We start from the raw sequence: 12,064 nt of genomic DNA on the forward strand, positions 1-12,064 counted from the left end.
ATCATAAAGTCACCCTAGGACAGGGTATATTTGGGGTTTTTTCACCATTGAAAGTGTGGTCATCTCATGCTGCTGCTTGAAAGTCATCACCCATTTCAGCTAAGTAGTAGGTAGTATATCATAGTTTTTCAAAATAAATTTAGACTAAAAGTATTTGCCAATTGGCAATCCAATCAATATGCCTTCACCTGATGTTGCTAAGGAGATACTCCTTCATTTTAGCTGTTTAGCAGAGCTTCCCCATAGGATTTGAAAAAGTCAAGGTTGTCCTTTAACTGTAAATGAGGAAAGGTGACTTGATATGCCTCAAAAACAATATTAAGTATCTTTAAGCTCAATTTATTGCCCCAGCAATTATACTTCAGAGAAGCTTCTAACTTTTCCAGAAAGACTGAGTGCAGAAGCAGCTTTTTCAAGGGATCAGGTCTTTAGAGAACAAATGTACATTTCCACTCAAATCCTGCTAAGAGAAAACAGAAAGAATCAGAGAACAGTTCACCCTTTACTTTTAATAGAAATTTACCATGTGTTGATGCCATTCAGGGGTAGAGGTCAATGGTAGAGAAATTTGTTTTGGCTGCACATACGTTTTTTTCTCTCAGGCAGAATTTGAAACAATGCTCCTGAAGGTTTGGGAGGATTTGTTTTAAATTCATGAAAATAGCAGAAAAGAACTAAATTAAAATCTCCATGGGAGAACATGGTATGAACCTGCCCTGTAAAAGACCTCAGGCCTCATGAAAACTTGAGAATTATGATGAGGTAAAGCAGATTGAGTAGCAGTATATTACAATTTCAATTTACACACGGTTAAGCTGCACTTTGTGAAGCTTTCCTTGCTTGTTGCTCTCTAATAGAATGTTTTGATTGTAAATAATCTTAATGAGAAGAACAGATGAGGAGAGCACCTTATTCAGCTTACTTGGCTAAAAGTATGGACTAGTCATTCAAGTGTCCAAGGCTCGCCTTTGTGAAATGGAAGTAGTGAGAAAATGGAAGTAGGGGATCTGTCTCATTTCTCATTTGTGAAATGACAGTAGTGGGTAGACTTCCAAGTGCAGACTTTCACATTAAAGAAAACATTTCAGCATTTTCTTCTCTTTTACTTGTTAGATGCTTCAGGCCTCCCAAGGTTTTTTGTTATTCTCCCAGAGCTGAGGGAAGCCTTGTGGACAGCCTATTGCAGCTGATAATTAATGAAGAGTTCTCATTTTGAGTGGATACAGCCATTTTTCATGCTGCATTTGGTTTGCAAGAATAAGGCAATTGTCTTACTTTATTGTGGAAAGTCTTGGATCATTCCCTATACTCACAAAGGAAGGCACAGAACCTATTTATAATGGTATCTTTTATATTAATATTATACTGATTTATTTCCTTTTCTGAAAATAAGGCAAACAAAAAACTGGTAAGAAGAAGGGAAACAAACTGGTAAAATATATCCAAACGAGCAAGGATTTAAATTGATAGCTTGAATTTGTTTCATTTTATCACAGACAAATAGTTTCCCAATGTAGCTGAGCTAAAATCTATTGTAAGGACTGCTAGCAAAATTGAGGAGATCTCCTTCATAGTTTATTTTATCCATCACTGAGCAAGATTTATCACACCAAGCGGTTTTGGAGCAGGAGGTCTTTAAAGACACCTCTGAAACAACTCTTTTTCAGGATAATGCTACCAGAATAAATCCCTGTCCCTCAGTCATGCCCCACCCACAGCAAAACTGAGTATCTTGAAGTTTGAAGGTAACTACAACCATTGATTTTTGTTCTTTTCTGCTTTTGCTTTAGGAACTCCTTCATTGATATCCTTCGGGCTATTCTGCTTTCCTTGGAAGTGCTCATTGAAGATCAGGAGCTTCAGATAAATGGCTTCATTCTAATTATAGACTGGAGCAACTTCTCCTTCAAGCAAGCCTCCAAGCTTACACCATCTATCCTCAAACTGGCCATTGAAGGGTTGCAGGTAGGTGGAGATAACACATGTACCTGCAAGTTTTATTGCTGCAGACAGTGATTTTTGCTTCATCAGGTACTGGGCAAAGTGAAGGGAGGAGAAAATTCAGAGTCCTTTAATGTTCCATTCACTTGCAGCAAAGATCAATTTTCAGACATCTCGTTTTGTCTGTCTTTCACTTTTATTTCAGCTGTAAATCAATGTAGCCAGTACGTGTGTTACTTACCACAGCATTAAGAAGGAGGGTTAGAGATTTGAGGTTTAATCCATCAGAGAATTCGGGGGGATTAGAATCCAGCAGTGTCTGCCTTCTGGAGTGTGCAGCCCACATGCAAGCACATGTGTATGCAGAGGGAGGGTAACAGGAGATGAGAGCAGACCCCTCAGCAGATGGAAGTGTGCTGTTGTGTTCACGGGGAAGCATTTGAATTGGACGGAAATGAGGAAGAGGGAGGACAGGCTCCTGTTGTGCCCTCATTCTGACTGCCTTCATTTGTCACACAGGATCCTGTTACTTTACGCTTCAGACTGTTTGGGGGCTGCACGTCGACTTGGTGCTTGCAGATAAATAGGAGCCAGCGAAAATTACGTGCTGTTATGGGGTTAGGTAGAAAGTGAGGACAAGGCAGCTGGGGCCTGATGGGCCAAACTGAGGATGGAACAACCTGAGGATGAGGAAAAACTTGAGGATAAACTGTGGTGTTCAGAGAGGACTTCAACCTGTCCACTTAAGTCTGAGCTCATCTCTGGTGTTAGACCTGAGATAGACTTTAAAATCTGAAGTAGTTTTACATAACTTTATTATTTGATGCCATTTGATAGAATCCAAGGGCTATTTAGGTTGGAAGGAGTGTTGGAGATCACTTTGCCTCCCTGGTGAAAACAGGAATGACTTCAGTCTTATACCAGCTTGCTTAAGGACCACATGTTTTCATGCAGCTACATATTTAAATGGAAAAATAAGTAATGGTTTTTTCTTGCTTACTACTTACCAGATATCCTATTGTCATAAACACCTCAAGAAAAAATTCTCTCTGGTGTGTGCATTTTTATTTTAAATTACATACCAGAAGGAACGATTCCTTCAACTAATTTTTTGACTAGCAAATTATCTACAAGTTGATCACAATTGTGTCTTCTTTGTTTTATCATTCAAAAATGAGGTAGAAATATCAGCCAGCAGTTTCAAGCCTGTGTTCCCCTTTGTGAGGAATTTTCATCTATTCAAACAAATTAGAAAGTCAAGCTGTGCAATTAGTCCTTAGGACAATACTTTATCTCCTCCTGCTGATACTATCACTTCATACAGAATAACATTCTGTGGTTCAAAAAAACCTTCTAGTCAGAAGGAAGATAAAACCAAATGGCATTCATGAGTAAATCAAATTCTAGCAAAGCATCCTTGTGCCTGTCCAAATTTCACTTTTCCATCTATTCAGTAAGAGGCCAGTCCAGCCTTCATCCCGTATGATTTTTGGCCATGGCACTGCCAGGTTGTCTGCCTCCAGTTTATTTCCATTTGTTGCCAACAATACTGGAAGTACTGAAGCCTGGGAGTATCAAAATTGATCTTATAATTCTGTCATTAGTGTGACACCCTGTGCTGTGCAATTTAAGGGGGCTGCCTTCCTTGAGTGCATGTGTGCATTTCGTTTTTTAGTGGAAGTCAGGTTACTGTTGTCTTCTCCGGGATTAGTAAAAATATGGCTCTCTCTGAAAGTACAAATTGGGATAACATGTCCTAAACTTAGCTAACCACTGGCTTTGTGAGTAGTAGGAGTAGTAGGAGTTGTGAATGCTGCATTCCTTTTTACCAGTTTTAGAAGCAAGCCATTCATGCTTATAAAGCTCATATTTAGCATACAATGATGGCGGAGGCTTTTTAGTTTGCGGGGGTTTTTTGGCTCTCACCATTGCTGTTGAAGTGTCATCATTGAGACTTTCATCTATTATTATTTTAAAAGAATTAGTGCCATCCAATTGTAAAATTTATGTGAAATGTAGTTGAAGTGCAGATGAGACCTACATCCTTTAGAAAAAGAGTCAGTGCATTGGAGGTCACTGAAAGTAAAAAAGTCAGGTCCTGCTCCCATGAGATGATGATGTCCAGAAAAAAACCCAGATTGTTCTAGTTCCTTCTTTTTTCTCATAGCTAGGGTGCTGTGCAAATACAAATCCTCAGACAGGCAGATTACATGGCTATCTCTGTCCTCCTTTCTGTGAAGAGATTTTGGGTTATATTAAGTCCCGTGTAAGTCTAATTAAGTGGCTGTAAGGAAAATAATTCTCTCACTATTTCTCCAGGAGCTGAACCCATATGTTGCTATTTGTGCCAGGAACTTTAACCTCTCCCTATGTAATGGCAATTTTAATGCATAGTGAAACAATTTTCCTATATTTTTTAAAAATCCTCATTTAGTGTCCCAGACCATCACATTCTGACATATAGAATTACTTAAAAAAACCCTAACAAATAGTATTTAATAATTTATTCATTTGGTGTTTTTTTCTTACTTTCAAGTTGCTTTTAGACAATTGATCTTCTGGCAATTCAATGTTTTTGCATTTTCCATCAATATATTTTTCCTCAAATCAATGCTATAATGCATTACCACTAAAGTGCAGAAAACGAGGATTACACAGGTGCACATATTAATTAATCTTGAGTTGTAAAACAAACACTAGTCAAATCTAGTGGACTTGGTTGCAGAAATTAATATATTTCTATTATATAGGCAGCCCAGTTCCAAACACTGTAAAATCTATAAATACTTAGAAACATGAAGTAGGAGTTACATCACCACGTTGCTGAATGGACATTTGGCTCAATAGCACTCCTTGTTCTGTATGGATTTCTCTGTATATTGCATCACAGAAGACAGTTCATCCTATCTCAGTTACGTTATTTAGTGACCTAAAAATAGCCTTATGTCTACACTTCAAAACAACAGTAGTTCAGATGTTAAACAAGTATTTGTACAGTATGGCAATTCTCATCATGTCACAGCAGTATGGGGACAAATGTCTTTGTAGTGCCTAAGCCATCTCTGATTAACAAGCTCTGCTGTTTCAGCACAAGGCAGTTGACACTGTATGCTTTGAGCTCATGCTGTACTACTTCCAAGACCTTACAGATCTCTTCAATTTTAATACATTAAACACAGAATTTTCTCGTGGATGGAAAGGTGGGGAAGATGTGTGTAAAATAAATCTATTTTGCCAATAACTTTCTGAGTTTTCACTTCTGATCTTCATTCTTTTAATGTGAACAGCTTCTCTCCTTCACGGCATGTTTTTTCCTCTGTTTTCTTTGTCTGTGAGGTTACAGTTCTTCGTGGATCATGCTGAGCTTATAATTATCTTATGATGGTAGACAAAACTTAATTGTGGCATAGGTTAACCAGAGACTGAGATTTTGGCACTTTGAGTAACAGACTAGAAGCATCAGAGTCCAATAGTAAAGATCAGAACTCCATGTTATAATAGTGATGCAGGTGAAGCAGGTAAGAAATGGCCACTTCTCAGTATGCAGGATGTTTGCTGCTGACCCCTGCATACAAAGACCTCTAAGAATCCTGGAAACCAAGGCTGAAGTGTTGCAGTGAACACAGCCTTCATGTCCAGTGAGGCCCAGACATTTTTTCATTTAAGGCTGGTTGGTTTCTGCTCTGAGGATGTAGTTGGTTTGCCTCCAGACTGGACTTTTGAATTTCTAGTATACCAATGAATATCAAGAAACCCTCTTTGTTCCTGCCTTCTCTAACACCAGAGCTATGTACTGCAGTTTGTGTATGTGCATGCACAAGGCAATTTAGAAATTCCCCCAGCTAGTACACTGAATTGAAATGCAATATCTTCTAAATAGCACCCAGAAATCTTCCAAAACCTTCAAAAGAGCAGAAAGTCTGACCTTGCCTGCAACTTCTTTGGTGAAAGGCAAGAGAGGACATGGTCTACCAAGACCCAGCTGAGTGGCTTATGACACAAATCACCAAACTGCATTCAAAACTGACCTGAAGATCAAGTTTGCATCCAGAGTACCTAGCACTGCCTTACCTAACTGGTAACTTGCCCCAGGGCTGTCTCAAGGTACTGAAACAAGAAATAGGGTGAATGGTTGTTTCTGGCTGTATTCTTTCTTCCTCTGATAGTTGTATCACACACAGGTGTATTCAAATGTGATTACAGTGACTCTTAAGAAATAAACCATATTCCTACTTTGTGACAATAATGAATGTCTGCAGGGGTGATCTTTCGGGTTCAAGAGGGCTTTGGTTCAAATTTCACAATCATTCCATTAAACAGCAGTAACAAGAGGGGAAAACCGAGACTACAAACAGAAATTTGTCTCCAGATTTTCATTGGCAATAACTTGAAGAAGATTTGACCAACAAAGGACATTAAGACATCCATCAAATTTTTTTAGTTCTTGCAAGTTATCTTCAGTTTATCATAATCCAGCAAAAATTTGAAGCTGGTATTTCTGTGAGGAGAGGAAAATGAAAGGAAATCAATGATGCTTGACTTAAGAACACTTTGATCAGATACTGGTGTAGATAAAAATCTTTGAAAAAATCTTCAGATAAGGGAAAATTGTATAAGATTCTCTTAGAAAATTGTCAAAGGTATATTTGCTAATGCTACAGAAGAGCATTAATGTTTAGATGAAATCAGAAAAATCCAGCTAGCAGGTTCATTTAGATATTATTGGAGATTATCCCACTTCAAAACCTAGAATGAGATGCCAGATTTTGAAAAACTCATCCTGTTTAGAATTATGTGAAGCTGTTTGATCTTTAACATGAGCAATAGATTTAAAGAAAGTATTTTAAAAAAATTTCCTTCTACTGTAATTTTGTAGACTCAAGAAACTTAATGTCAGTTAAAATATAGCAGCAAATTACTTCTCTTGACATTATCTTATACAATCAAATATTTTTCATGTTGTACTTCAGAAGGAAGAGCTATAATATTTTTATATTATAAATTCTCAAAAGTGAAGAAGAATGTAGATGTTGAAGAAAAAAAAATGCAGTTCAATATTATACCAAAGGTGTTATTTTTTTGTATACTTGTTTTTCCAAATCTTACTGAAAAATAAGAGGCTTTAGAGCTGATGAAAATTTTCAAGTTAAAAACTTTTTTTTTTTTCCCTGGGACTATGCTGTATTTTCAGGATAGCATTATTACAGTGGAATAAATTTCCAAAATTATCTGGAAATATGTTTAAATAATTTAAATATGAGAATCAAAATACTTAATAATCTATTTCATTATGAGTGGTAAGAAACATTTGATTTCTGCCTTAATTGTAAGGATTTCTTGCTTTTTGAAGTTCAAAATCAAGTGGAGGTAATGGAACAGTATTTCAGGTCAGCAGGACCTGGGTTAATGGACATAATTTAATATTTGTTATGGTCAAACTGTCCAGTCCTTGAGCATTTGGAGACTTTACCAAGCCCTCTTCCCTGAAAACTTGATGTCTCCTTCACCAGCCCAGACACTGGAACTAGGAACTGACTCTTCTTTCCTTGCTTAAACACATTTGTACTCTGAAACCAGTGGTAAATGTGATCTCTTTGTCTGAATAAATGCTTCTTTAAGAGTCATATGAAGGATGTAGGGTATAAGATGCCTGGCATAGTGAGTATGAAATAAAACTCTTCTTTCCACAGAGTTTCTGAACATAACATTCTGCTCTGCTCTAACATTTCTGCATTACTTGAAAATTTAGAGTGAGTGAGAATTCTCATTGTAACAAGCTGAAGAACACTTAGCCTTTCTCTAGAAATCTGTAGTGTAAGGTTAAGTCTGCCTGTGCTATAAATATCCTATGATGCTGTTATGTCTCCACTGGTATTTGTAACAGCTCATATTAATAGAAAGACAAAGCCCTCTGTCATTGCCTACTGAAGTCAGAACAGATAAAATCCTCAGTGACTGAAGCTGGGCAAGGAAAACCATATATAGGCTCATGTACCCACTGGCTTGCACAAGGACAAGCCAAAAAACCTGTAATACCTCATATAAAAAGTCTCCAAGTGTAGATTTAACAGTTTATCTTGGGAAGACTGACTGCAGACTTGAAAATTGCTCATTCCATTGTTTGGCTTCTCCTCAGATTTTCATGTTGATAAAAGTGAGCAGAAAGCTGGGGCCAGGTGCTGGGACAGTGTAACTGGCTGTGGTTCTGTGCACATCTGCAGAGAAATGATGATCTGTGGCAGCTGAGAATCTGCCTCTCTTTCCCCTCCTCTGTTAGAAAGAAACCCACCTGAAGGCAGACATTTTTTGCAAATTTATGTCCAGAATTTAAATACTTGTAAAAAGTTAGGGAAATACTTAGGTTTTGTTTTTTTTCAAAAGCCTTGTTCTTATCTTCCCCAGGATAGGGAAATTGAATAAAGGGGATATTCTAGGCTGGGTCCTTGAAGATAGATAACTGTGCTTTTAGTAGTGTCCTACCAGAGGACAAGTGATTTCCTCAAAATATAAAAATGTTCCTGTGTTGTAATCACTGTGCATTCATGTGTCCAAAAGGCATGTTGCAGCTTCCCAAAGAGGAGTCCCTGCCAGTAGCTCTAGAAGAGCTGCTAGGAACTCAAGCTTATGTTCATAGAGGCAATATCAGCTATATAAACATGGGTTAGCCTACAGAAGGGGACCTAAAAATCTGGTCTGTGAAGGAAATAGAGACCTCCTCCCAGTAAGAATGATTGAACTGTTCCTAAAATGAGACAACTTCAAGTTCTAATGATCTTCAGCAACTGGAAAGTGCCTAAAGATCAGAATTTATTAGATACTGTAAGATGCAATAGGTTATTTTGTTTCCTAAACATATGCAGAAAAAAACCTTGCTTGATTTCAAGTCCACTGCTCACATGAGACATCAGATTGAATATTTACACAAGTATTTAAATGAAAAAAATTGCAATATGTACACATAAAAAGCATACTTTTTTTTTTTTTTTAATTAAAGGCTGCCTAAAAAGATCCCAAATCTGTTTACCTTGCTACCTTTTCCCTCAGTATTAGAATGTGCTTCATGTTAGAGACCTGTATTGGATGGCTGAACGTGAAAGCACAGCTAATGATGAGCATTTACCATCCATTGAAAGAAGATCAGTTTGAATTCTTCCATAGATTGCTGATGGAAATGCTCATGCTATCTGTCTCCAGCAGCTGTTGGGATATGTAGAGTACTCTCTGAGCTGCCAGTGAGGGAGCCTTTGAAATTAAAGGAGATGAGAAGAGGGATTGACTAATTTTATATATTAAAAAAAAAAAAAAAAAAAAAAAGTAGATAAACAGACTTTGCTCTCTGCAAGAGAAGGACTATGTTCATTGTGTGTCTATTATCTCTAGGGAGTTGACTGGAATAAGGAAAAAGCAAAGGATAGCAGGCTGTAGACTAACATTTTTCACTTGAAAACTGGAATTAGCTGCTTAGTAGAATTGATCAACTCTGCCACATTTACCAGTTGGATGCTTTGGGTCTTTTGGCTGTAAGTAAAGGACAAGCTACACATGCTAAATGGAAAGTCTTTTTATGCCAGTTATTACATTTTAATAAAGATCTCACCAAATTGCTGATAAGCTTTAGAAAGGAAGAAAATACTCTTTCAGTGCCAGCAAGGAAATGTGGAAGCTTCCTGCAGTAAGTCTGCCTTGAATAGAAAGTAGCAGGTTCTTAGTGGTAGATAGCAAAAAAGTAGCCTAGATGCAACACCAGTCATGCTCAAACCTTCCCACCAACTATGCATAAATAGATCATGTTATATGTTGAATGTTTCTTCCTCTTATAAAATATGGACCTGGTCTAATGTACTTGCATTAATTTATATTACCCTTGGTCTTCATAATTTCATAAAATTTCAAGAATAATGCATCTGTAATATATTTAACTTCTTTTACAACTCCAAAAGCTTTCTCCTTTTTAGCCTGGGAAAGGAATGAATGCTTCCTGGAGGAAGTGTTTACTATAGGTAATTTCTTTCTGTGACAAATATACACAGTGAATAAGCAAAAATATTAAAGGGATTGCATATACAAGACTAGAGCAGAAAGACACAGGAACAGTGACAGTTCAGTGAGAGCTGTGTGACAGCAGAGTTGGAATGGGTGCTGTTTTGTTTGAGATGTGGGGTACATGTGGATAGGGAGATAGAGGGAGTCAGAGCAGGAGGAGTCATCACTCTGGTATCACTGTACACAGTGGCATAGATTATTCCCTGAGCACAGGTAGATAAGGACTTGGCTCTCCCTAGGAGAAGCCTCATGCTGGAGGCTTCACTAGCAGCTGTAGAACTGAAATTCCCATCTCCTGGGAAGGCAGCTGTGGCAGTATAAGATCAGCTGTTCCTTTACATCTCTGGCTCACAGCCCTGTCTTTAGCACATGCCTTCAAGGACGTGCTGCATCAGTGGAACTGGCTGCAGGTCCCTGACTGCTGCTGACAAAGACCCAGCAGCTCGGCTCACACAGATGCAGGAGAGGGCTCTTGGCAGGACTCTGTGTTCAGTCTGCTTCTCTAAGCAAGGTAATTTCACACATAACAATTTTCTTTAGAGCCTCATCTATTATTTTATCCTCCTCAACAAAGAAACTTGTAAATTTCTCAAACCTCATATGGTCATACATATTTGTATGGCAAATATGTGTGTGATCAACATGGTCAAAAGAGACTACAATGCTTTCAGTAAGTTTGAGGTGAAGTCCCAGCTGATGAAAATGGAACTTTTACCATTGTCTCGATGGAGGCTGTAATTCCACCCCTATTAAACCATGGCAGAAAGGATTTTCCACTTCAAGAGAGTTTTCTAGACTTGCAAAAAATGTCCCTCAGTGTCTGAGCACTTTTTGGAAATTTTGTACATCGATAACATTTGCCTAGTGATGTTGAAGAACTCTGTTTTGTCCTCAAATACTTTTACTTGTCTTCTTAACTGTGTGGAACCTTACAATCAAGCAAGCATTCCTGAATAGCAGGGGTTTCTTGATGCAAAAATCTCAACCTCAAAGACCACAGTCTTCCAAAGAATGTTGGAAACACCGAGAGAAATATTCAGCCTACTTCCTTCTCTTCTCATCTCTACCCCTTGCTCCCACTAAACTTTGGTTTCAGCAAATGGGCATTTTCTGAGGAACAAAAGCATTTCAGTGGAAATTCATCTAATAGTTCTACTTCTCTGTAATTCAAAACATCCTATTATTAGTTCAGGATGTGTTTTTCATCCCTTTCTGGTAGACACATATGAGACTATTAGACCATTTGAATGTACATTCTGATTTTCACTCTCAGCACACTCCTACTGTTACAAACTGTTTGCAGTGGAATCAGTTTAAAGTAGGGCCAAAGGGTAATAAAAATAATTTCCATTTCAGAGGAGGCTTTCTGACCAACTCCAATAAAAATGCAGCTAAGAAAAAAATGTAGCTAACACAAGTACAATTACAATGCAAACATTCTTCAAATAGCAGATACATTTAGAAGGTCATTATATTGACATTTTTTCAGAAGAAAGGCAGAAGTATGAATATATGTGACGAGCAAAGTACTTGATCAGTGTGTAAGAATTACAGAGGAAAACAGCAGAAATTTCAATGAACTGAAAATAGAATGCAAGCTTGCCTAGGCTTCTAGGGCAAGATGAATTTTATTCTTCAATTTTCTAAGAGAATTTAGGGGCAGTTTTGTATTAGTAAGTGTGCTCAGTAGCATATGTGCCCAGGGTCTGGAGGAAATGGCTTCCTGTGGCTTGGTGGGAATGTTTATGTAAGTGGACACCTGCAGTAGCTACAAAGGGTCCTAGTCCAACTTCTGTGTGAAGTTTCCTGAAGAGTCCGATTAACAATCCTAACTTTCTTTGGTGTCACTTAGAAATACAGAGGACCTGAACTGAATTCTGAGGAAGCAACATCTCCTCAGTACAGCACGGACACCTTTGAATTCCTTGTCATGGTCCTTGCCTTATCATATAATTTATCAATCTCCTTCCTAAGAGGGAAGAAATCTGCAAGGAGACAGTCCTAAAGAGATAAGGATTCCTGAATCTGTAGTGGAACTGAAATTAATTAATTGGTACAGATAAAGCTTCTGCCTTAATTA

General features: G+C 37.9%; 1 protein-coding gene across 1 annotated transcript in view; it reads left to right on the plus strand.

Annotated features, from left to right (window-relative positions):
* The window catches only part of CLVS1 (clavesin 1), a 101,538-nt gene that overhangs the window by 32,539 nt on the left and 56,935 nt on the right, over window positions 1-12,064 (plus strand). Inside the window, exon 3 of the mRNA XM_083864352.1 lies at window positions 1,791-1,965. Coding sequence (XP_083720478.1) covers window positions 1,791-1,965 — 175 coding nt within the window. The remainder of the gene's footprint in view (window positions 1-1,790; window positions 1,966-12,064) is intronic.

Source organism: Zosterops lateralis (assembly GCF_965231275.1).
Source record: "Zosterops lateralis genome assembly, chromosome: 1".
Classification (NCBI taxonomy): Eukaryota; Metazoa; Chordata; class Aves; order Passeriformes; family Zosteropidae; genus Zosterops; species Zosterops lateralis.